General features: G+C 49.2%; 1 protein-coding gene across 6 annotated transcripts in view; it reads right to left on the bottom strand.

The window, feature by feature from the left end:
- OBI1 (ORC ubiquitin ligase 1) overlaps positions 1–27,132 on the bottom strand; it is a 134,077-nt gene that overhangs the window by 52,275 nt on the left and 54,670 nt on the right. For all 6 annotated transcript variants that reach the window (XM_033947441.1, XM_033947446.1, XM_033947445.1 and 3 more), the window contains one exon: positions 17,233–17,324. In XM_033947441.1, coding sequence (XP_033803332.1) covers positions 17,233–17,324 — 92 coding nt within the window. The remainder of the gene's footprint in view (positions 1–17,232; positions 17,325–27,132) is intronic.

The raw sequence follows: 27,132 nt of genomic DNA on the forward strand, positions 1-27,132 counted from the left end.
TCCAGATTTTATAGAAAGTTTCCCATAAAATGTCATGAAGGGGAAACTTTAGTTCCTTAGGCGGTTGATCATAATCCAAAGCCTCCAGGAATTGTTTAGAATGTTTAGAGTCAGCTTCTAATGGAATGGACAGAGTTTCAGACATTTGACGAACAAACCGGGAAAAAGTTGATTTTGCAGAAAAAACAGGAGGCTCCTGAGAAGAACGTTGAGGTGAGTCATCATCAGAAGAACCTTCATCCTCAGAAAAAAGAGGATCCTGTTCAGAGTCTCCCCACAAGTTTGGATCCTGAACAGAATGTGGACGGTGTCGAAGGCTCAATATGCTTTAGCTTTTGCAACGCCTTCCGGGACCGCACCAGAGTCGCCTCTGGAGATGTCTGGGACGAGGACGACTGGCGCCAGGAGCTGGAGGAATCGACTCCCTTGTCGAATGCGTCCGTACCGGTGGAACATCAGAGGAAGGTGCAGTCAGTGTTAAGAGCTCAGACCAGACTGGCACCAAGAAAGTCGGTGTCGACATCGGCATAAGTTGGGTCAGCATCACCATTTGAAAATGCTCACCAAGTTCCTTCATAAGCAAGTTATCAATTTTCTGCTTATGGGAGAGCACCGGCACCATTGGTGTTTTTGCCAGTACCTTCGGTGATGCTCTACACTTCGGCGATGAGGAAGCCAACACGAGGCACTCACCGATATCGGAGCGGAGCTCTTCTTGGGCTTTTTTGAGGTCGGCAGGACTTGGCTCACTGCTACTTTAACCTGAGGCCCAGATGGGGTAGGGGAAGGCTTCTTAGCTGGCTTACCCACAGAAGGTTGCAACACCGGATTTGTTTCCGTCGGTGTCGAATGATGCAGTATCGACTTGATGGTGCCGTCAACGTCGGAAGCGGTGTCGAGTCTCCTTCCATCATGACACCGAAGAGAAGTTTCTTTGAATGAGGCGGTTCTTCAATGTTCTTTTTTTTCAGAGAAGAACAGTGGGAACAAGTCTCCAGATGGTGCTCAGGCCCCAAGCACTGGAGACACCAGCGATGCGTCTGCGGGTGGGACATCAACAGATCCTGCAAGATCGAAATCGGAGGTCAAGGTGATCGAACAGACCCAGCCAGGCTGAACCTGCGACATGGCAAAAACAATTTTTTTTTTTTTTTACACAATCTAACAGAAAAGAAGAAAAAAAAGAAAAAATGACTAAAAAGTCAATAAAATCAGTGAGAGCAGGAAGGCAGCAAGAGAAAAATTGCAACGGCTATTGAAAACGCATCATCTTAGCTCTGCAGAAACGAATAAACTGAGGGACCGCATACCTAAGTCAGGTGGGAAGGCACTCGCACATGCACGGTGCGGACTATTGCGAACTTTCTAAAGACTTAAAGTGGTGATGCACTTTTAAAGTGGTCCGTACTGGGGCTCCGTCAGTGACGTCACTCATCAGTGAGAATATGCTGCCTGCTTGTCCTGGGATAACAAGTGAAATAAAAATTTAAATTGATTACTCTATTAGCAAGCATGGAATTCTGGTAGAGACGTCTACCAAACCTGTCCATTGATCAACCTTCACATCCTGGAGGGACAGTAGCGTAGATTTTAAAAGGGGCAGATTTTTTGAGAGTGGACTCTACTATGAGAGACCAGGAATAGAGATGATCCTATATTGAGAGTCAAGCTTTCTGGGAGTAGCTGGAACAGAATAAGGGGCGTCCCCATTCTTACGAACAGTTTCTTTCAGGATACCATGTAAAGGAAATTTGAGTAGTTCCTTAGGAGGATGTTTGATATCCATGTTCTTCATATACTCCTCTGAATACTTGGAATCTGACTCCAATTTTACTGCCAGGTCTTTACTCATCTGCCTGATGAAACGGGTAAAAGAGACTGGTTCAGAAGGAGAAGGCTCCCTATGGGAAATAGAGCGAGAATGCTCTACCTGAGAACTATAAGCTTCCATGGAAGACGGAGATGCCTCATGAACAGACTGAAGATGGAGATCTGAATCCATAGGAATGGAGGGGGGAACAGTAACTACGTTTTGGATGGTACTGACCCGACAAAGCAGGTAAAATAGACTTCTTGCACTTATCCGTGTGCGTAGGAGAAATATGCCTGAACTTGGAAGTGTGTTTGCCAGATTTTGCAGATGGAAGACGTGGAGACGAATGTCTGGAACGACTAGATCTATGCTCAGAAGAATGATGCTTCTTAGGCATATGTTCTGGAGAAGTTGATCGATGTCTTGAGGAACGATGCTTCGGAGAAGGTGGCCAATGCTTTGAGGCACGACATTTCAATGAAGGAGACCGGTGCCTGGAGGAAAGATACTTCGGTGAAGGAGACCAGCACCTGGAGGAAAGATGCTTCGATGAAGGAGACCGGCGTCTTGAAGATTGGTGCCGAGAAGCATGGCTCGATGATGAAGATCGGTGCTGAGAAGGCGGTACCTGCATCTCACATGGAGCTGGGCCAGCATCAGAGGAGCTGAAATGGGAGTGACCATTTGGAACATACCCCCAAACTCCAATTTAAAGAAAGCATTGAGCTTCTCTTTGAAGGTCTGCACCGATCCTGTGGCTTAGACGCTGGTATCAATGGTGCCGCAGCTCGCTCCGGAGACGATGACATGGATGAAGATTCACCTCTCAAAGTTGAAGCGAGCCGCATCAATATAGAAACATGACAGCAGATAAAGGCCAAATGGTCAATCTAGTCTGCCCATCCGCAGTAACCATTATCTCTTTCTCTCTCTGAGAGATCCCATGATGGTCTCTGTTTGGTTGGTATGACTAGATTCTGTACCTTAGTGGCCTGAGACACCGTCTGGGAAGCCGGTGACTTCTTACCTGGCTTACCTTATGGAGCTATAGTCTGCGACACCGACATGGAAGAAGGTACCTCAGACAATGGTGATGCCTTTGATGTTGAGGGCTTGGACGGTGTCGATGGTACCTGCGATATATCCATGGTACCGAAAAGTAGTTTTTGTTGTAGAAGGCGACTTTTTATGGAACACTTCTGAAGTGTGGAGCAGCGCGAACAAAACTCTACATGGTGGTCTGCGCCTAGGCACTGGATACACCACTTGTGGGGCTCAGTTAAAGAAAGCACAGTTACTTACCATAACAGGTGTTATCCAGGGACAGCAGGCAGATATTCTCACTGATGACTGATGGGTGACGGAGCTCCGGTATGGGCATTTTAGAGTGAATTATACTCTAAGAACTTAGAAAGTTCTGGCTAGCTCACACTGCACATGTGCGAGTGCCTTCCCACCCGAAGCAGGCGTGCGGTCCCTCAGTTAAGATAAGCCAACTAAGAAGCCAACCCTGAGAGGAGGGTGGGTTGTGAGAATATTTGCCTGCTGTCCCTGGATAACATCTGTTACAGTAAATAACTGTGCTTTACCCCAGGACAAGCAGGCAACATATTCTCACTGATGGGTGACCTCCAAGCTAACAGAATGGGATGGTGGGAAGGTTGGCCATTAGGAAAATAAATTTTGTAATACAGATTGGCCGAAGTGCCCGCCTGGAGAAAGACTCCAGACAGTAGTGAGAAGTGAATGTATAAACTGTGGACCAGGTGGCAGCTTTACAGATTTCCTCAATAGGAGTAGATCTGAGGAAAGCCATAGAAGATGCCATAGCTCTAACTTTATGGGCTGTGACACGGCTCTCTAGTGCCAGTCTGGTCTGAGCATAGCAGAATTAGATGCAGGCGGCAAGCCAGTTAGAAATCGTTCTCTTGGAAACAAGATGCCCCAACTTGTTTGGATCATATGAGATGAAGAGTTGGGGAAAAGTTCTACGAGGCTTAGTGCGATCAAGGTAGTAAGCCAAAGCTCATTTACAGTCCAGAGTATACAAAGCCGCTTCTCCAGGATGAGAATGAGGCTTAGGGAAAAAACTGGTAAGACAATCGTCTGATTGAGATGAAAGTCAGAGACAACTTTTGGAAGACACTTTGGATGTGTGCGCAGAACCACCTTATCATGATGGAAAACTGTGAAAGGTGGATCTGCTACTAGTGCTTGTAACTCACTGACCCTCCTGGCAGAGGTGAAGCAATAAGGAAGACCACTGTCCAGGTAAGAAACTTGAGATGAGCTGTGGCCATTGGTTCAAATGGTGGCTTCATCAAACTGGAAAGAACCACATTAAGGTCCCAGATGACAGGTGGAGGCTTGAAAGGGGGTTTCACATTGAAAAGCCCCTTCATGAATCTGGATACCAAAGGATAAGCAGTAAGAGGTTTTCCCTGCACTGGTTCATGATAAGCAGTAATAGCACTGAGATGGACTCTAATGGATATAGATTTAAGTCCAGAGTCAGACAGAGAAAGGAGATAATCCAACACCAATTCCACAGCCAAGGAAGTTGGATCATGATGATGAAGAAGACACCAGGAAGAAAACCGAGTCCATTTCTGTTGGTAACATTGCTGCGTGGCCGGTTTCCTGGAGGCATAAATAATCTGACGGACAGGTTGAGAGAGGATAGATTGAGAGGAACTCAGCCCGAGAGAAACCAAGTTGTCAGGTGTAGAGACTGTAAGTTGGGATGTAGAAGCGATTCCTGATTCTGAGTAAGCAGAGTAGGAAATATTGGCAGAAGTATGGGTTCCCTGGAATTGAATTGAAGTAGAAGGGAGAACCAATGTTGTCTGGGCCACTGTGGAGCAATGAGAATCATGGTGGCTACTTCTCTCTTGAGCTTGAACAGAGTTCTCAACAGGAGAGGAAATGCAGGGAAGGCATATAGAAACCGACCCGTCCAATCCAGAAGAAAAGCATCCGCCGCCAGACGGAGAGGAGAGTAAAGTCTGGAGAAAACAGAGGCAACTGGTGGTTGTGAGGAGCTGCAATTAAGTCCACCTGTGGAGTTCCAAATTGAGCAAATATGGACTGGAGAGTTACAGAGTTGAGAGTCCATTCGTGAGGTTGAAGAATTCTGCTGAGGTTGTCTGCTAGTGAATTCTTCTCTCCTTGAAAGTAGACAGCTTTCAAGAACAGATTGCGAGCTGTTGCCCAAGTCCAAATTTTTTGGGCCTCCTGACATAACAGGAGAGAGCCTGTGCCTCCTTGCTTGTTGATGTAGTACATTGCTACTTGATTGTCCGTGCAAAGGAGGAGGACCTGAGGACAGAGAAGATGTTGAAACACCTTGAGGGCATAAAACATCGCTCTGAGTTCCAGGAAATTGATGTGAAATTTCCGTTCCCTGGCATTCCAAAGACCTTGAGTCTGTAGATTGTCTATGTGTGCTCCCCATGCATAAGGATGTCGTGATGATTTTGTGATGAGGAGGCAAGTGAAAAAGAAGACCTCTGGAAAGATTGGAGGAGGTCAACCACCAGTGAAGTGACTGTAGAAGAGACAATGTCACAGATATGCGATGTGAAAGACGATCTGTCACCTGATACCACTGAGAAGCCAGAGTCCACTGAGGAGTATGCAGATGGAGTCTTGCCAATGGCGTGACATGAACAGTGGAAGCCATGTAGCCTAGAAGAATCATCATGTGTCTGGCAGAGATGGTTTGAAGTAGAATCACTTGCTGACAGAGACGGATGAGAGTCTGAAGACGATCCGGTGGGAGGAACGCAATCATGACTGGTGTCCAGGATTGCCCCAATGAACTAAAGACGCTGTGAGATGCGATTTGGGGAAGTTGACTTAGAATCCCAGAAGCTGAAGAAAAGAAATGGTCTGAGATGTTGCTTGGACCACTTCCTGAGATGAAGGAGCCTTGATCAACCAGTCATACAGGTAAGGAAGGACTTGGAGGCCATGTGAACGGAGAGTAGGGGAGTACCTTGTATTGGTAATGACAACGATTGATCTGAAAACTGAGGTATTTCCTGGAAGCCGGATAAATAGGTATATGTGTGTAGGCTTCCTTGAGATCTAGGGAGTCGTTCTGATTGAGGAGAGGATAAAGAAATGCAAGAGACAACATCCTGAACTTCTCCTTCACCAGAAATTTGTTGAGATCTCTGAGATCCAAGATGGGTCTCAGTCCTACAGTCTTCTTGGGAACCAAGAAGTAATGGGAGTAGAATCCCCTGCCTCGCTGATCGAGAGGAACTTCCTTGATGGCATTCAGCAGAAGAAGGGATTGCATCTCCTACAGAAGAAGGGAGGACTGTGTAGGGTTCAAAGTAGACTCTTTTGAAGGACTATCTGGTGGAAGAGGCTGAAAATTGAGAGAGTAACCCTGATGAATGATGTTGAAGACCCAAAGGTTTAAGGTGATGAGTTCTCAATGATTGATGAACAACTGAAGACGACCCCCGATGGGCTGAGGGCAAGGTTGAGAAATGAGAAGACTGGCTACACCCCGTAGAAACATGTCAAAAGGGCTGTGCAGCTTTGGGTTGCGCAGCTTGCTTGTTCTGCTGTTGCTGCTGACGTGGTTGCTGCTGCTGTTGCTGCCTTTGTCTACGAGGTTGAAGCTGAGAGGTCTGCAGAGGTCGAGCAGTAAAACGTCTCTGATAAGACTGTGGTCTGAAAGGGCGACCAGGTGGAGGCTTCTTGTTTTTAATCAAAGTATCCCACCTGGTTTCATGAGCCGATAAATTTTGGGTAGTGGTATCTAAGGATTCCCCAAAAAATTCATCGCCCAAACAAGGAGCATTAGCTAGGCGATCTTGATGGTTAACATCCAGCTCAGATACTTGAAGCCAAGCTAAGCACCTCATAGCCACAGCCATGGCAGTAGCTCATAAATTGAACGTACCAAAAATTTTCGCAGTTGTAACAAACTGGAAGTATACTGTTGTAGAAGAGGTACCTTGCGCTCAGGAAGATACTTCTGTAGAGCAGACACTTGCTGAACCAAGTGCTTGAGACAAAAGGAAAAATGGAAAGCAGCTGAACCAAGTGCTTGAGATAAAAGGAAAAATGGAAAGCATAATTGCCAGACCAGTTGGCAAGCATGGCATTTTGATATAAACGCTTGCCAAATCGATTCATGGTCTTACCCTCTCTGCCAGGAGGAACAGAAGCATATACACTGGCCCCGCAGACTTCTTCAGAGTGGACTTCACCAGGAGGGACTCATGAGGAAGCTGAAGCTTGTCAAAGCCCGAAATAGAAATTACTCTATAAAGGGTGTCAAGCTTACGAGGAGCACCAGGGATGGTCAAAGGAGTTTCAAGATTTTTATAAAAAGTCTCCCTTAAAATATCATGAAGGGGGAGCTTGAGGAACTCCTTATGGAGCTGATCAAAATCCAATGCATCTAAAAATGCTTTAGATTTTTTTTTGATTCAGACTCCAGAGGGATAGAAAGTGTCTGACATTTCCCTCAAAAACTTTGAAAAAGAGGTCTGTTCTGGTTTAGGAACAGATTCTTGAGAAGAAGGATCTTCATCAGAAGATGCCTCATCATCTGTCACAAGAGGCTCTTCGGAATCTTCCCAGAGATCCAAGACCCGCACTGGTGGTAAACGACCCCGAGAACCCGGAGTCGAGGACTCAACATGCTTGGTCTTCCATACCAATTTCCCCATTTGACCGGCATCGTGTCAGGAAATGGCTCTGATATCGACCCCTGGGCAAGCGACACCGAAAAAGCCCTTTGCTGAGGAAGCACAACCGTAGACGCCAGTTCTGCAAAGGTCAGTGCCTAGGAGACAGGCTCAGACTGCACCGGAGCCGAAAGGGCACCCAAGAGTCAGAGCGAACCAGTGCCGTAAGGATCGATGCCGATAACAAAGGATCAGACACGACCAGCACCGGGGGAACCGGTGTCACCAAGACAGGGAGTAGGAGTTATAACTGAATCATGGCAACAGGTCCCGCCAGGCCATGGCCACGAGAACGTGAAAAATCACGTTTTTTGGTTTTTTTTAAAAAAAGAAAAGAAAACCGAAAAGTGACAAAAAGTCAAGAAAAAAAATGCCTCGCAAGTGGGAAGGCAGCGAAAAAAATTCAACAGACATTGAAACATGACTTCTTAGCTCCACGGAAACTAAGAAACTGAGGGACTGCGCGCCTACGTCGGGCGGGAAGGCACTCGTGCATGCGTGATGCGGGCTACCAGAACTTTCTAAGTTCTTAGAGTGCAATTCACTCTAAAATGTCTGTACCAGTGCCGTCACCCATCAGTCATCAGTGAAAATATGCTGCCTGCTTGTTATGGGATAAATAATGCGCTGGCACCTACCGCACTTCTTAAAGCTGGTTAATGGGCAGGACATGGGAGGGAAAATCACCTCAGCCAAATTGAAACCTGAAGGCAGAGGCAAAGGCCCCCCCCATCAAAAACAGCTAACAGTAGAAAGAAAGCAAAGAAAAAAGAAAGAAAGAAAGAAAAATAAATCAAAGTTTTTGCGAGTGGGAAGGCAAAAATAAAACGCAGAACGTTTCACCCATGATTTCAAAGCTCCACAGAAAACTGAGAACAACATTGGGTAGGAAGGCACTTGCGCGGTGTGGTCAGTCGTGAACTTTCTTAAGTTCTTAAAGTGCAACAGCGCTTTTGCAGCTGTTCGCTTTGGGGCTCCGTGGATGACGTCACCCACATGTGAGAATATGCTGCCTGCTTGTCCTGGGATAAAGAAATTTCTGTCTCAGAAACTTCTTCAAACGATTCCAAACCTTGAAATCTTCGGGCTGCCAGTCAGACTGACCCCGACTGAGATCTCTACCTCCACGGAACCTTAAAGCGCGCTACGGGTGGGAAATATGCAGCCGGCACCCTGATACCCCGAGGGATTTTACTCAGGATGACTTCAGCCTGCACTTAAATCTCTCAAAAATTCAGAAGGCAAGCCGGCTCCTAGAAGAATGGACCCTAAACCCTGAACTAGCACACAACAGGCTGGCTCCACAGGTCCACCCGAAGGTTTGCCCTGCGAAGCTGCAGTCTGGCCCCATGGAACCTACATCCTTTCCCAGACAGAGAATCCTTAATTAAGGGGTCCGGGTCTCAGTGCACCGCAGCCACTGGAAAAACAAACTTTCAGCAAAAATAAATAAATAGATAAACATTAAGCAGAGCAGATCAGAAACACCTGAAGGGGGCACTATACTCCACTAGCAATGTGGGAAGACGTACGCAGGCAGTTAGAAAAAATAAAAACTGACAAATCGCCGGGCCCGGATAGAATCCACCCAAGGGTTCTGAAAGAACTAAAGGAGGAAATAGCGGAACTATTACAGCAAGTTTGCAATCTATCCCTGAAAACAGGCATGATCCTGGAGGATTGGAAGATAGCCAATGTTACGCCCATCTTTAAAAAGGGATCGAGAGGTGACCCGGGGAACTACAGACTGGTGAGTCTGACCTCGATTCCAGGGAAAATGGCGGAAGCGCTGATGAAAGACAGCATCGATGAGCATTTTGAAAGAAATAAACTTCTAATCACAAGCAAACATGGCTTCTGCAAGGGGAGATCGTGCCTAACGAACTTACTGCACTTCTTTGAAGGAATTAACAAACGGATAGACAAAGAGGACCTCATAGACATCGTATATTTAGATTTCCAAAAAGCCTTTGACAAGGTACCCCATGAACGCCTACTCCGGAAACTGAAGAACCATGGGGTGGAAGGAGACGTACATAGATGGATTAGAAATTGGTTGGCGGGGAGGAAGTAGAGGGTAGGAGTAAAAGGCCACTACTCGGACTGGAGGAGGGTCACGACTCGGTCTTCCCCAGGGGTCGGTGCTCGGACCGCTGCTATTCAATATATTTATAAATGATATAGAAACAGGGACGAAGTGCGAAATAATAAAATTTGCAGACGATACCAAACTATTTAGTGCTGCTCGGACTAAAGAGGACTGCGAAGAATTACAAAGGGACCTGAATAAGCTAGGGGAGTGGGCGACGAGATGGCAGATGAAGTTCAATGTAGAGAAATAGCATAGTTACTTACCGTAACAGGTGTTATCCAGGGACAGCAGGCAGATATTCTTGACTGATGGGTGACGGCACCGACGGAGCCCCGGTACGGACAATTTTAGAGTTATTGCACTCTAAGAACTTGGAAAGTTCTAGCAGGCCGCACCGCGCACGCGCGAGTGCCTTCCCGCCCGACAGAGGCGCGCGGTCCCCAGTTAGGATAAGCCAGCTAAGAAGCCAACCCAGGGAGGTGGGTGGGACGCAAGAATATCTGCCTGCTGTCCCTGGATAACACCTGTTACGGTAAGTAACTGTGCTTTATCCCAGGACAAGCAGGCAGCATATTCTTGACTGATGGGTGACCTCCAAGCTAACAAAAAGAGGGATGGAGGGAAGATTGGCCATTAGGAAAACAAATTTTGCAAAACAGAGTGGCCGAAGTGTCCATCCCGTCTGGAGAATGCATCCAGACAATAGTGAGATGTAAAAGTGTGAACTGAGGACCATGTAGCAGCTTTGCAGATTTCCTCAATAGGCGTGGAACGGAGGAAAGCCACAGATGCTGCCATAGCTCTAACTCTATGGGCCGTGATAGAAACTTCCAGTGTCAGTCCGGACTGAGCATAACAAAATGAAATGCACGCTGCAAGCCAATTTGACAACGTACGTTTAGTAACAGGACGTCCTAATTTATTCGGATCAAAGGACAGAAAGAGTTGGGGAGATGATCTGTGGGGCTTAGTACGCTCTAAATAGTAAGCTAGAGCCCGCTTACAGTCCAAAGTATGCAGAGCCTGTTCTCCAGAATGTGAGTGAGGTTTCGGAAAGAAGACAGGCAGAACAATAGATTGGTTGAGATGGAATTCAGAGACAACCTTATGGAGAAACTTTGGATGTGTACGCAGAACCACCTTGTCATGATGAAAGACAGTAAAAGGTGGATCTGCAACTAGTGCATGTAGCTCACTGACCCTCCTGGCAAAGGTAAGAGCAATAAGGAAAAGTACCTTCCAAGTGAGAAACTTGAAAGAAGCGGTAGCCAAAGGTTCAAATGGAGGCTTCATTAAGGCGGAAAGAACTACATTGAGATCCCAGATAACAGGAGGGGCTTTAAAGAGGTGGTTTCACATTGAAAATACCCCGCATGAATCTGGACACCAAGGGATGAGCTGAGAGGAGTTTTCCATGAACTGGCTCATGAAAAGCAGCAATAGCACTGAGGTGGACTCTGATGGAAGTAGACTTGAGGCCAGAGTCAGACAAAGAAAGAAGATAATCCAACAACGTCTCCACTGCGAGAGAAGTGGGATCAAAATGATGAAGAAGACACCAGGAAGAAAATCGAGTCCACTTCTGATGGTAACATTGCAGAGTGGCCGGTTTCCTGGATGCGTCCAGAATGGAGCGAACGGGCTGAGACAAAAGAGTATCAGTCGAAGTCAGCCCGAGAGATACCAAGCTGTCAGGTGCAGAGACTGGAGGTTGGGATGTAGAAGGGTCTCCGGATGTTGTGTAAGCAGCGAAGGAAACAGTGGAAGAAGAAAGGGTTCCCTGGAACTGAGTTGAAGTAGAAGGGAGAACCAATGTTGCCTGGGCCACCGTGGAGCAATCAGAATCATGGTGGCTCGTTCCCTCTTGAGCTTGAACAAGGTTCTTAACATGAGAGGCAGAGGAGGGAAAGCGTACAGGAACAGATTGGACCAATCGAGGAGAAATGCATCCGCTGCCAGACAGTGAGGAGAGTAGAGTCTGGAGCAGAATAGGGGCAGCTGGTGATTGTGAGGAGCTGCAAAGAGGTCTATCTGAGGAGTGCCCCACTGAGCGAAGATGGACTGCAGAGTTAAAGGATCGAGTGTCCACTCGTGAGGCTGGAGAATTCTGCTGAGCTTGTCCGCCAAGGAATTCTGTTCTCCCTGAATGTAGATAGCTTTCAGGAATAGATGGTGATCTGTGGCCCAAGCCCAAATCTTCTGGGCTTCTTGGCACAAGAGGCGAGAGCCTGTCCCACCCTACTTGTTGATGTAGTACATCGCAACTTGATTGTCTGTGCACAGCAGGAGGTCTTGAGGAAAGAGAAGATGCTGGAAGGCCTTGAGGGCATAAAACATTGCTCTGAGTTCCAGGAAATTGATGTGATGCTTCATTTCCTGAGCTGTCCAAAGTCCTTGAGTTTGGAACTCGTTCAAATGAGCTCCCCAGGCATAAGGGGAGGCGTCGGTGGTGATGACAAGTTGATGAGGAGGTAGATGGAACAGAAGACCTCTGGAGAGATTTGAGGATATCAACCACCATTGTAGAGACTGACGAAGAGATGATGTTACAGATATGTGACGTGAGCAAGGATCCATCGCTTGGGACCACTGGGTAGCTAGGGTCCATTGAGGAGTGCGCAGGTGAAGACGTGCAAGTGGTGTGACATGAACTGTGGAGGCCATGTGACCCAAGAGTATCATCATTTGCTTGGCAGAGATGGAACGTTGTGGAAGCACCTGCTGACATAGAGATTGAAGCGTTTGAAGACGGTTGGACGGCAGGAACGCTCTCATGAGGACTGTGTCCAAGACTGCTCCAATGAATTGAAGTCTCTGAGTGGGGATGAGATAAGATTTGGGTAGATTGATCTCGAACCCCAGCAAACGTAGAAATAGGATGGTCTGGTTGGTGGCCTGGAGTACTATCTGAGATGAATTGGCCTTTATCAACCAATCGTCCAGGTAAGGAAACACCTGAAGGTGGTGGGAACGTAGAAAAGCAGCCACCACAATCAGACATTTGGTAAACACTCTTGGAGAGGAGGCAAGACCGAAGGGTAGCACTTTGTACTGGTAATGACAACGATTGATCATGAAGCGTAGGTACTGTCTGGAGGCCAGATTGATCGGTATGTGAGTGTATGCTTCTTTGAGATCGAGGGAACATAGCCAGTCGCCTTGATTGAGAAGAGGGTAAAGAGTGGCTAAAGAGAGCATTCTGAATTTCTCTTTGACCAAGCATTTGTTGAGATCGCGAAGATCTAGGATGGGTCTGAGATCTCCTGTTTTTTTGGGGACTAGAAAATAACGGGAGTAGAATCCCTGCCCCTTTTGATCTAGAGGAACTTCCTCTATGGCGTTCAGAAGGAGGAGGGATTGAACCTCCTGAAGAAGGAGTGAAACCTGAGGAGTGTTCAAAGCAGACTCTCTTGGCAGACTTTGGGCAGGAAGTGTCTGAAAGTTGAGAGAGTAGCCGTGGTGAATGATGTTGAGGACCCACTGATCCGAGGTGATGGTTTCCCAACGGCTTATGAAAAGAGTAAGGCGTCCTCCTATGGGCTGCGGAAGGTGGGCAGCAGGATGGAGACTGGCTATGTCCTGGAGAACCAAGTCAAAAGGGTTGAGTGGATTTTTGTGAAGGGGGAGGCTTCACCTGTTGTTGCTGCTGTGCTGGTCTAGCAGCTTGCCTCTGTTGTTGCCTCTGATGCCTGGGTTGCTGCGGGGCCTGTGGTAAAGGACGAGCCACAAATCTACGCTGGTAGGCCGTCTGCTGGCGAAAAGACCTGGTAGGTGGGGGTTTCTTTTTCGTTTAAAGGAGAGTGTCCCACCGAGTCTCATGAGCTGAGAGCTTTTGGGTAGTGGAGTCCATGGATTCTCCAAACAGCTCATCCCCCAAGCAAGGTGCATTGGCCAGGCGATCTTGGTGATTGACATCAAGTTCTGAAACTCTAAGCCAGGCCAGTCGCCGCATGGCCACTGACATAGCCGTGGCCCTAGAGGTCAGCTCAAAGGTATCATAGATTGATCTGACCATGAACTTACGAAGTTGTAAGAGCGATGAAGAAGTTTGGCGAAAGGCAGATCTTTTACGGTCAGGAAGGTATTTCTCAAAAGTTGACAAAGTTTGAATGAGATGCTTAAGGTAGAACGAAAAATGGAAAGCATAGTTCCCAGATCTATTAGCTAGCATCGCATTCTGATACAACCGCTTGCCAAACTTATCCATGGCCTTACCTTCTCTGCCAGGAGGGACAGAGGCGTACACACTAGCCCCCGTGGATTTCTTTAAAGTAGATTCCACTAGTAAAGACTCATGGGGGAGTTGCGGTTTGTCAAAGCCAGGAATAGGTATGACCTTATATAAGGAGTCCAATTTGCGAGGAGCTCCTGGAATGGTCAAAGGTGTCTCTAGATTTTTATAAAAAGTCTCTCGCAAAATATCATGGAGAGGCAATTTTAAGCATTCCCTTGGAGGCTGGTCAAAGTCCAGTGCATCGAGAAATGCCTTGGATTTTTTTGGATTCAGCCTCCAAGGGAATAGAGAGAGAGTCGCACATCTCTTTGAGAAAAGAGGTGAAAGAAGTTGCATCAGGTTTGGAGGACGGATCTAAACCAGAAGGATCCTCGTCCCCTGACAAACACTCTCCCTCAGAGAGGAAAGGCTCCTCTGAATCACCCCACAGATCAGGGTCCCTCACTTGAAAACTACGGTCCCGTGACTCCGGTGTGGAGGGTTCTAGGTGTCGAGTTTTGTGAGTCGACTTACCAGACCTCTGAGAAACGGTACCGGGAGATGTTATCGGGTGTGCCGGTGCCGAAGTTTGCACCGCCTGGTGTAAAGACCTCGGTTCCGGCGCTAAAATTGGCATGGACACCGAGGAAGCTGTATGTACCAGTACCGACAAAGTGGATACCGATAAAAGAGGCTGCTCCACTGCCGGTACCGGTAGCTCAGACCGGACCGGGACTGGAAGGCTCGGTGTCAGAAGAGCAGGCAGGAGCTGTTGCAATTGCTCTTTGAGCTGTACTTGCAGGACGGTGGCAATTCGCTTGTCCAGCGAAGGCACCGGTACCGCTTTTTTCTTCTGCGGTACCTTTGGTGCCGCTCTACACTCCGAAGAGGAACCCGAGGTCTAAGGGCTAACCTCAATCGGAGCGGAGCGCTTCCGCGGGCGCCTCGAGGTCGGCAGGATTGGGCTCACTGTCACTGAGACCGGAGGACGCTCCAGCGGGGAAGGATTCTTAGCCGGCTTACCTGAGGGATGCAACGCCGGCACAGTGTCGCGCGGCGTCGATGAGGTAGGTGCCGACTGCGTCGGGCCCGAATTCGGGACTGGTGCCGCCGAATCCGACATCTCGGTACCAAATAAAAGTTGCTGTTGGATCTGGCGGTTTTTTAACGTTCTCTTTTTTAGAGTGGCACAGCGGGTGCAGGTGGACACCCGATGGTCACGACCCAGGCACTGTAAGCACCAGTTGTGCGGGTCAGTGAGGGAAATGGGCCTTGCGCACCGCTGGCACTTCTTAAAACCGGGTTGGGGGGGCATGAACGTGAAAACGGCTTCTGCCAAATTGAAGGCCGAGGCCTCGATGGTGGCAGTAGGCCCCACCGGGGCGAACCCGAAAAAGAGAAGAAAAAAAAAAGAAAATTCTTTTTTTTTTTTTTTTTAATAAAATAAGAAAAGAAAAAAGGGGAATACAAATTCCGAAAAGGTTTACGCGAGCGGGAAGGCGAATGAGAAAAAATTTCAACAGCCGTTGAAAGTTGCGTCTTCTTAGCTCCGCGGAAACTAAGAAACTGGGGACCGCGCGCCTCTGTCGGGCGGGAAGGCACTCGCGCGTGCGCGGTGTGGCCTGCTAGAACTTTCCAAGTTCTTAGAGTGCAATCACTCTAAAATTGTCCGTACCGGGGCTCCGTCGGTGCCGTCACCCATCAGTCAAGAATATCTGCCTGCTTGTCCTGGGATAAGTAAAGTATTGCATGTGGGAAGCAGAAACCCAAGGTACAGCTATACGATGGGAGGGATGTTATTGACTAAGAGAACCCAAGAAAGGGACTTGGGGGTAATAGTGGACAAGACAATGAATGCACACTGTGCAGCGGCCGCTAAGAGAGCGAATAGAATGCTAGGTATAATCAAGAAGGGTATAACAACCAGAACGAAAGAAGGTATCCTGCCGTTGTATCGGGCGATGGTGCGTCCGCATCTGGAGTACTGTGTCCAATATTGGTCGCCATATCTTAAGAAGGATATGGCGATACTCGAGAGGGTTCAGAAGAGAGCGACGTGTTTGACAAAAGGTATGGAAAACCTTTCATACACTGAGAGACTGGAGAAACTGGGGCTCTTTTCCCTGGAGAAGAGGAGGATTAGAGGGGATATGATAGAGACTTACAAGATCATGAAAGGCATAGAGAAAGTGGTGAGGGACAGATTCTTCGAACTTTCGAAAACTACAAGAACGAGAGGGCATTTGGAAAAGCTGAAAGGGGACAGATTCAAAATCAATGCTAGGAAGTTTTTCTTCACCCAGCAGGTGGTGGACACCTGGAATAAGCTTCCAGAGGGCGTGATAGGACAGAGTACGGTATTAGGGTTCAAGAAGGGATTGGACAATTTTCTGAAGGAAAAGGGGATAGAGGGGTATAGATAAAGGACTAATACACAGGTCCTGGACCTGTTGGGCCGCCGCGTGAGTCACCTGCTGGGCACGATGGACCCCTGGTCTGACCCAGCAGAGGCACTTCTTATGTTCTTATGAAGTACTGAAAGCTGTATCACACTTCTGCAAGACCCGGTTTGCAGGTTTGGATTGAATACCTAAAGTACAGACTCCTGAGGAGATGTAACAGAATGATGAATGTGAATATCCTATAAATTTGTCACAACTTACTGACAAGTTGCAAAACTATGAGACAGACTATAGAAGTACCATATATACTCGAATATAAACATACCCAAATATAAACCGAGGTAACCTTTTCCACAAAAAAACAGAAGGGAAAAATATTGACTTAAATATAAACCGGGGGGTTAAAATTCAAGTGCAGTGCCTTGGCCTTGTTCTGCCAGGCTCTACAACCCTGTTTTCCCTCCCTTGCAGTTCTGCTATGCTCTGCATCCAGTCCCCACACTCACTCCCTCCCCTGTCCTGCCAGTCTCTGCACCCAGCCCACTCCCTCCCTGCCAGGCTCTGTACCCTGACCCCCCCAACCCACCGATGACTTGAGGGCCTCCACCAGGCCTGCCATGAAACCTGGTGGTCCAGCGATGGCCGGGAGAGGAGGAATCCCTCCCGCCTCCTATCTCAGCCGATTCTAAGATTTTTTTAACCTTCCTCCCACCTCCCCTACGTACCTTTAGCATACCTGGTGGTCCAGAAGTGAATCATGGCCGCAGGACCACCAGGTCTCACGGTAGGCTTGGCAGAGGCCTGCAACTGGCTTGGGAGGGGGGGGGTGGGTCAGCACTGACCTGAATATAAACCAAAACCTCCCATTTTTGGGCCATTTCTTTAGCCCAAAAATCTCAGTTTATATTTGAGTATATACAGTAGAAAGAGGGAAAAACAATGTTTCTAAAATTCTTGCTTAAATATACTACCTTTTACAAAATGTTCCAAAATATTACCTCATATTCTTTGTGAAGGAGTTCAAGCCTTGTCTTGCGAAGATGTTTCCTGATTGGATGGCTAATTATACATTCATTTTCACCTGTTCCACCTACAATAAATAAAAAGAAAATGTTCTTATTATTGATATATCATTTTATATGTTCCTATTCACGTTCAGTATACAAAGAATTTAAAGGAACAAACTTGATTAAACATTTTGTGCTCTGGTGGTAAATATGACACTGTACAGGGTGTCTGAACACCATAATGAAAATACAGTAAACTCAGTTAACCAGCACCCATGGGGCTTGGTGGATGCTGGATAAAGCACAGTTACTTACCGTAACAGGTGTTATCCAGGGACAGCAGGCATATATTCTCACATGTGGGTGACGTCATCTACGGAGCCCCAGCGCGGACAGCTTTTCAAGCAAACTTGATTGAAGTTTCAAGTTTGCTACACTACACCACGCATGTGCATGCCTTCTTGCCCACTAGAGGGCGCATCCCCACCTCGTGGTCCTCAGTTCCATAACCAGCAAAGAAGCCATCCCCGGGGAGGAGGGCGGGTTGTGAGAATATATGCCTGCTGTCCCTGGATAACACCTGTTACGGTAAGTAACTGTGCTTTATCCCAGGACAAGCAGGCATGATATTCTCACATGTGGGTGACCTCCAAGCTAACCAAAAAAGGGTAGGTGGGAGGATGGCAATTTAGGAAAACAGGTTACGTAACACCGACTGGCCAAATCGGCCGTCGCTTCTGGACAAAGTGTCCAGGCAATAGTGGGAGGTGAACGTATGAACCGAAGACCAAGTGGCAGCTTTACATATGTCCTCCACAGGAGTAGACCGGAGGAAAGCAACAGAAGCTGCCATAGCCCGGACCTTATGCCCTGTGACTCGACCATGGAGCGTGAGACCAGCCTGAGCGTAGCAAAAGGAAATACAAGCAGCTAACCAGTTGGACAAGGTGCGCTTGGAAACAGGATGTCCCAACCTATTAGGATCAAAGGACAAAAACAATTGAGGAACCTTCCGATGAGACTTGGTACGTTGGAGATAAAAGGCCAACGCCCTCTTACAGTCAAGCGTGTGAAGCGCCGCCTCACCAGGATGAGAGTGGGGCTTCGGGAAGAACACCGGAAGAACAATGGACTGATCGAGGTGGAAATCAGACACAACCTTAGGCAAAAATTTAGGATGGGTGCGAAGAACCACCTTGTCATGATGAAACACAGTAAAAGGTGGATCCGCAACCAAAGCCTGCAGCTCACTAATCCGACGAGCGGACGTGAGCGCAAGCAAAAAGACCACCTTCCAAGTGAGAAACTTAAGGTGAGATTTGTCGATAGGCTCAAAAGGAGGCTTCATGAGTTGAGCTAAGACCACATTAAGATCCCAAACTACAGGAGGAGGTTTCAGAGGAGGGTGAACATTCACGAGACCCCTCATGAAATGAGTCACCAGAGGATGAAGAGAGAGAGACCGACCCTCGAGATGCCGATGGAACGCCGCAATGGCACTGAGATGCACCCGAATGGAAGTCGTCTTCAGTCCAGACTTAGACAGATGCAGCAAATATTCCAACACCGAAGACACTGGAACTGAACTCGGGTCCAGATGGTTAGAGGAACACCAGGATGAAAATCTGGTCCACTTCTGGGAATAACAAAGCCTAGTCGAGACTTTGCGCGAGGCTTCCAAAATCTCCCTCACCGACTGAGAAACAGGAATCGAAGTCAAGGGGAAAGGAACCAAGCGGTCAGATGCAAAGACTCCAGATTGGGATGTAACAGCGAACCCCGACTCTGAGACAGCAGAGAGGGAAAAACCAGCAGAAGCAGAGGTTCCCTGACACTGAGTTGAAGGAGCAGGGAGAACCAGTGCTGTCTGGGCCAACGAGGCGCAATGAGAATCATAGTGGCTCTGGTCGATTTGAGATGCACCAACGTTCTCAAGATTAGAGGAAAAGGAGGGAACGCATAAAGGAACCTCCCTCCCCAGTCGAGAAGAAAGGCGTCGGCCTCGAGACGATCCGGGGATAACATCCAAGAACAATAGAGGAGCAGTTTGCGAGTCTCCGGGGAGGCAAACAGATCCACCTGAGGAGTCCCCCAGCGTTCGAAGACCTTGCGCAGAACCCGGGAGTTCAACGACCACTCGTGCAGCTGGAGAAGACGACTGAGTTTGTCTGCCAGACAGTTCCTCTCTCCCTGAATGTAAACCGCCCGTAGGAAGATGTTCTGGGAGACCGCCCATTCCCAAAGGCGCAGGGCTTCCCGGCACAGGGACCAAGAGCCCGTTCCTCCTTGCTTGTTCACATAATACATTGCCACCTGGTTGTCCGTCTGCACGAGGACTACCTGATTGTGTAACAAGTGGCAGAACGCTCGAGCCGCTAGAAAGATGGCCCGAAGCTCCAACACATTGATGTGACAAAGACGGTCCTCTGCCGACCATAGACCCTGAGTCCACAGACCGTCGAGATGAGCCCCCCACACGTACTCCGAGGAGTCCGTGGTCAGGACCTTGCGATGCGGAGGAACGAGAAAGAGCAAACCCCCGGAAAGATTGGAAGAGTTGGTCCACCAACGGAGCGAGCATCTGAAAGAAGGAGTCACCGTTATCGGACAAGAGAGTGGGTCGCGATCCTGACGCCACTGCGAGGCCAAGGTCCACTGAGGAAGCCTCAGATACAAGCGGGCGAACGGAGTGACGTGGACCGTCGATGCCATGTGTCCCAGAAGAACCATCATGCGCTGAGCCAACACCATGGGCATCAGCGAAACCTGGCGACTCAATCGAAGCAGGGCCTCCAACCGAGGAGGGGGGAGGAATGAACGAAGACGCACCGTGTCCAGCACGGCTCCGATAAACTGGAGGGATTGAGTCGGGGACAATTGAGACTTGGGAAAGTTCACTTCGAACCCCAGACGTTGAAGGAAGATGATAGTCTGTTGGGTCGCTGAGATAACCCCCTCCCTGGTCGACGCCTTGATCAGCCAATCGTCCAGGTAGGGAAAGACCTGTAGCCCCCGAGATCTCAGGGCTGCAGCGACCACCACCATACACTTCGTGAAGACTCGCGGGGATGAAGCCAGTCCGAAGGGGAGGACCCGATATTGAAGGTGCAACTCCCCCACCTGAAACCGTAAGAATTTGCGGAAGGCGGGATGCACCGGAACATGAGTATACGCTTCCTTCAAATCTAGGGAGCACATCCAATCTCCTTCCTCCAAAAGAGGATACAACACCGGAAGCGACAACATACGGAACTTCTCCCGGACCAGGAACTTGTTGAGCTTCCGGAGGTCCAAAATGGGGCGTAAGTCCCCGGTCTTCTTTGGGACCAGAAAGTAACGGGAGTAAAACCCTCGCCCTCGTTGGTCGGGGGGTACAGGTTCCACCGCCCGAAGGCTAAACAAGGCCCTCGCTTCCGCGAGAAGAAGAGGAAGTTGGACCTGACTGAATGGGTAAGCCCCCGGCGGATGTTCTGGCGGCGTGGCTGAGAAATTGAGCGAGTAGCCCTCGGAGATAATCCGAAGCACCCGAGCATCTGATGTGATTCCCGTCCAGGCCGCATAAAAGGCCCGGAGCCGACCCCCGATCGGAAGGGGGTTCGGCGAGAGTGCGGAAGGGGCCCGCCCCCATCCGCGCATCACGTCAAAAAGACGGCGCTGGCTTAGACGCCCCCTGCGCCTGAGGTTTTGGTTGGACTCCCCTGCCTTGTTGCGGGGGGCGCTGGGGCAGAGGTCTCGAGAAGGCCGGCGTGGACTTCTGGGGGGTATCTCCTCGGGGGAGGTCGGAATGGCTTTTGCGGCGGGGCCCGAGGTTTAGGACGGACCAAGGAGGCAAGGGAGCGCTCCTGTTCCGACAGACGTTTGGTCGCCGCCTCCAGGGACTCATCAAATAACTCAGAGCCAACACAGGGTAGATTGGCCAGACGTTCCTGCAAGTTCGGGTCCATGTCCAGGGTACGTAACCAGGCGAGCCTGCGCATCGCCACAGCAAAGGTGGATACCCTGGAGGCCAGTTCAAATGCGTCGTAGACAGCGTGAAACAAGTACAGACGCAGCTGGGATAAGTTGGACATGAACGTGGCAAAACCCTCCTTGTGGGAATCCGGCATGACTCCTTGATAACGGGGCAAGTCCTTGACCATGCTCCGAAGATAAGAGGAGAATGTAAAGGCATAATTAAGGACCCTGGTAGCCATCAATGAGTTAGAATAGAGGCGACGACCAAACTTGTCCAGGGTCCGCCCCTCCCGTCCGGGCGGGACCACCGCCGAAACCTTAGTGGGTTGCGACTTTTTCAGCGCCGACTCCACCAGCAACGACTGGTGGGACAGTTGTGCCTTATCGAAGCCCTTCCATGGTATGGTCCGGTACTTGGACTCCATCTTAGAAGGCACCGCTGTGACTGTAAGAGGGGAGTCTAAATTTCTCAGGAAGGTCTGGTGGAGGACCTTACTGAGAGGCAGACGAGGAGTTTCTCTCGGGGGAGTGGGCAGATCTTGTTTCTCCAAAAACTCCTTCGTATACTGAGACCCAGCAAGCAGGTCCAGGTCCAAGGCCCGCGCCATATCCTGGACAAATTTCGAGAAGGACGAGGGCCTAGCCGGCGGGGAAGGAGTACGCGAGATCCGAGCCGCAAAGAAAGAGGGGGAGGCCTCGCGGGAATACCTAGGCTCCCTACCAGACCCCGATCCCCAGGAGGCTGTGCCGAGGGACCTTGAAGGGGTCGGGGACCGCCTATGCCCCGAGGAGCCCTTGGGGGAAGTCCCCGGGGTATGAGGGACCGAGGTCCTTCCCCTCCGTCTCGGCGAGGATTCTCTCGAACCCCTTCCCCCAGGGGTGCGGAAGAGCCTCGGATTGTCAAGGCGGAGCTCCGAGACATGTAATGTCTCACCCCCGGTCGGCGAGGAACGACCGCGTCTCCGAGGGGAAGCGCGAGAACGCTTAGGTTTCCTCGGCCGACGCCTCGTTCGAGGCCGACCCGAGGGCGAGGAGCCCCGGGAGGACCTCGATGAAGAGGACGTGGAAGAGATCCTCCGAACCCGACGCACCTTGTCCCGAGGCCTGACACTCCTCTCAGGCTGGTCGACCGAGGTCGAGGTCGAGGGCAAGGTCGGGTTCAAGGACGGCCGACCCCCGGGGTCCAAACCCGAAGGCACCGAGACCGAGGCCGCCGACGCCGGGGCAGTCGAGGCCGGGGCAGTCGAGGCCGAAGCCTGCTGCAGGTGCGCGAGGGCCCCGGACAGCTCCGAGGCAATCAGCGCTCGGAGCAAGTCCTGGAAGACCAGAACCCCCATCATGGCAGGCAGGTCCGGGGCCGAGGAGTGCTCCCTGGAGGGCGACCTCGGTCTCGAGTATTCCCTCGGGGCACTGGGCTTTGCAACTCTGGGTGGGGCAGAGGACGACCCACCCGCAGTCGAGGAGCCCGAGGATGGCTTCTTCGTTGACCCTGGAGTCGAGGATGGAAGCGAGGACTTACCCGAAGCAGGCTTGGTCGAGGCAGCAGGCTTGGATGAAGTCGAGGGTCGAGGCGAGGTCGGGGGACCGGAGGCCGAGGTCGAGGCCGAAGCCGAGGCCAACGTTGAGGCCTTCCCCGCTGCAGGGTCCGCAGAGAAGAGCTCCGCCATCCGGGCACGGCGTCGGCGGAGAGCTCTAGACTGAAAAGTTGAACACCTGTCACAGGATTCGGTAGGGTGCTCAGGGCCCAAACAGACCAAGCACCACCGGTGAGGATCGGTAATTGAGAGCAACCGATCGCACCGGGTGCACTTTTTAAAGCCCGTCAAGGGACGGGACATGGACACAAAACCCGGCCGGGAACGAACGAGGTCCCGCGGCCGCGGCTACCGGGAGCCCCCGGAGCCGAACCAAAAATTGGTTTTTTTTTCGACGAAAACTGAAAGAAAAGAAAGAAAGAAAAGCAATTTAAGCACAGCGACCATGAAATAACACACAGCCGCGGTGTCAGAAGGCTAAATTCGAAGAGCACAATTTCCACAGGGCTTCTGGCTCCGCGGAAAAAACTGAACTGAGGACCACGAGGTGGGGATGCGCCCTCTAGTGGGCAAGAAGGCATGCACATGCGTGGTGCAGTGTAGCAAACTTGAAACTTCAATCAAGTTTGCTTGAAAAGCTGTCCGCGCTGGGGCTCCGTAGATGACGTCACCCACATGTGAGAATATCATGCCTGCTTGTCCTGGGATAACTGCAGTTTCTAGTTGTTTGAGAATTACAAATAGTTGATGTATATCTAGATTTTCAGGAAGCTTTTGACAAAATTCTTCCTGAGAAAATTAAAGAGTAACAGACAGGATAGGTGACAAAGTTTAGTTGTGGAATAGGAATTGGAATTGGTTATCAGATACAGAGGGTAGGGTTAAATGGTAATTTTTCTCAATGGAGGAGAGTAAACAATGGAGTGACGCAGGGATCTGTACTAGGACTGGTGCTATTTATTTATAAAAGATCTGGAAATTGGAATGACGAGTGAGGTGATTAAATTTGCAAATAACACTAACCCCCTCTTTTACTATGGTGTGCTAACCGATTAGCGCAAACTAATCGAATTAGCACACGCTAAACGCCAACGCATCCATAGACTAAATCGATTAGCGCACCTTAATAAAAGAGGGCCCAAACTGTTCCAAGTTGTTAAAATGTATGCAGCTCATGAAAAATTGCAGGCAGACCTTAGGAAATTGGAAGACTGGGCATCCAAGTGGCAGAAGAAATCTAATATGGACAAATGCATAGTGATGCACATTTTGAAGAATAACCCAAATCAGTTACCAGATGCTAGGGTCCACTTTTTTGCTTGATGTGATTTTATTAGTTATGATTTTATTATATTATATTATATAATTCATATTATTTTTATTAGTTTATATTGTGTGTTTTATATTAGTTTACATTATGTGCTTCATATTTTTATTATTGTTTTTAACTTGTCACGGCTCAACAGACTCTTGGCAAAGGCATAGATGCTAAAACACCGTCAGTGACTTATCGAGTCTTCGAGTTCTCGCAGTGTAAAGAGAACTTTGAACTTTACACCTGTGGCTGAATTATTGACATCTCATCCTCACGACTCCTTTGTTGTGCCTTGATTGTCTCATCGTTGAGGCCTCCTTGGGCTCCCTTTTTGGGGCCATTCCCATTCTCCACTTTCAATTCAAAGGGCAAGCAAAACATTACTGTCTCTTCTGCAATCATTACTTTCAAATTACCGTATTTTCACACATATAACGCGCGCGTTATACACGATTTTACAAACCGTGTATAACCATGCGCGTTATATGCGTGAGCGCGTTATCCCCTTTTTTTTTTTACATAGTTCCCCCCCGACGTCCGATTCAACCCCCCCCCCCGCAGGACGGCTCGCACCCGCACCCCGAAGGACCGCTCGCGCTGGAACACGCACCCGCACCCCCACCCCGAAGGACCGCTCGCACCTCCACATCCTCCCCACCCCCCCATCATGTAGAAGTTTCCTACCGTCGTCCTGCTGCTTCCTCTGCCGGCGGTCCTGCCCCTTCTCTTAGCCCTGCGTCTACGCTGCTTCCTCTTCCGGCGGTCCCGCCCTTTGGCGGGACCGCCGGAAGAGGAAGCAGCGTAGACGCAGGGCTAAGAGAAGGGGCAGGACCGCCGGCAGAGGAAGCAGCAGGACGACGGTAGGAAACTTCTACATGATGGGGGGGGAGGCTGTGGGGGTGCGAGCGGTCCTTCGGGGTGGGGGTGCGGGTGCGTGTTCCAGCGCGAGCGGTCCTTCGGGGTGCGGGTGCGAGCGGTCCTGCGGGGGGGGGGGGGGGTGAATCGGACATCGAGGGGGGCATCAGGCTTTCAAGGTGGGGACAGGACTTCAAGGGGGAGAGGAGAGTCGGGGCAGGCTAAAGGAGAGTGGGCTGGCCAGAGGAGAGTCGGGACGGGCTAAAGGAGAGTCGGGCTGGCCAGAGGAGAGTCGGGGCGGGCTAAAGGAGAGTCGGGCTGGCCAGAGGAGAGTCGGGGCGGGCGAAAGGAGAGTTGGGCAGCGACGGGAGAGTCGGGGCGGCATGCGCGGTATACAGGTGTGCGCGATATATAAAAATTTATTTACATAAATTACAGTTCCCCGCGCGCTAAACCCGGGTGCGCGGTATATGAGTGAAAATACGGTATTCATTGCGGCCACTCTGCTTAAGAACTGATGTGGTCAGCGTTTCGCGGCACAATTAGCCTCTACATCAGGGCTTTTTCAATTACAGCAGCATATCATAGTTCTCAACCAAGCAGAATGTAAGAACATAAGAATTGCCACTGATGGGTCAAACCAGTGGTCCATCATGCCCAGCAGTCCGCTCACGCGGCAGCCCTCTGGTCAAAGACCAGCACCCTAAGTGAGACTAGCCCTATAAGCTTATGTCCTTGTTCAGCAGGAACTTGTCTAACTTTGTCTTGAATCCCTGGAGGGTGTTTTTCCCTATGACAGACTCCAGAAGAGCGTTCCAGTTTTCTACCACTCTGGGTGAAGAAGAACTTCCTTACGTTTGTACGGAATCTATGCCCTTTCAACTTTAGAGAGTGCCCTCTTGTTCTCCCAACCTCTCATTCTCCCTACCTTGAAGAAGATGAACAACCTGTCCTTATCTACCACATCTATCCCTTTCAGTCCACTGATATCGGGAGCTGCCCCAACAGAAACTCGGCTTCTCGCGGCAGGAGAGAGAGGCCGGGCCGGCGTGGGAGACCAGCTCCGCCTCCCAACGCCCCCCGTGTTGGGGAAAAAAAAAATGTTTCCTGACACTGTGGAAATTAAGGTCCATCAAAAAATATTTCGATCCTCTATCATTTAGATTACTAGTGCAATCACTAGTGCTTTCAACACCGGACTTCTGCAATTTTGTTTATATGGGTACATAAAAACTGTAAGGAAACTTAGGATTGTCCAAAACACAGCGGTCCGTTTGATATTTGGATTAAAAAAGAGCGACCATGTTAGCCCCTACTACAGACTGCTTCACTGGCTACCAATGGATGCACAAATAATTTTCAAGTTCTCTTGCATATGTTTCAAGCTGGTTTGGGGACTAGCTCCTACATATCTGCTACCTCACTTCATTCTATACAGCCCTACGAGACAAACCAGAAACAGCAACCTATTTGCATACCCAAGCATTACCGGCTGCAAATACAAAACCTTCCTGGATAGAACTTTCATGTACCAAGCAAACAAACAACACTGGTTAGACAGCTACATAAATGGAGCAAGACCTACATATAATGCCTTTAGAAAAGCCATAAAAACTGCCTTATTCAACAGAATTATCACCTAAAAAAGTATCTACACCTAACACTGGGATCATTGGACGAAAACAAGCACATCCATTTTAGACAAAATTGCCCCTAAACGAAACAAAAAAAACTGCTCATATAAATATAATAAATGGTTCGACTCTAAACTATTAAAAATGAAACAATTAGTAAGACGACTAGAAAGGATCTGGAAAAAAACTGGAAAAATATCAGACCGGAACAATTGGAGATCCAACATAAAGAGCTACAAACAATTGATAAAAGAAAAACGTAAAGCATTTTATTCATCCAAAATTAACACATCCAATACCAGCTCGAAAGGAATCAACACAAAAGAATTTATTTGACACCACACGTCACACTCAATCCATGCATAATATTAAGCTACCTTCAGCAAATGATTTAGCAAAGCATTTTGATTCAAGAATTATAAACCTAAGAAACAATTGTTCGACAAACATAGGTACACAACAAATAGGTACACAACAAACAGCCAACATACAAGGAAATGAAATACCTGTGGATATGATTTGGAACTCCTTTCAAGATCCAGAATGGAATAAATACATCAAACTATACAAGTACACTATATCACACTGCATTCTGGAT

The sequence above is a fragment of the Geotrypetes seraphini genome, chromosome 6, assembly GCF_902459505.1.
Source record: "Geotrypetes seraphini chromosome 6, aGeoSer1.1, whole genome shotgun sequence".
Taxonomy (NCBI): domain Eukaryota; kingdom Metazoa; phylum Chordata; class Amphibia; order Gymnophiona; family Dermophiidae; genus Geotrypetes; species Geotrypetes seraphini.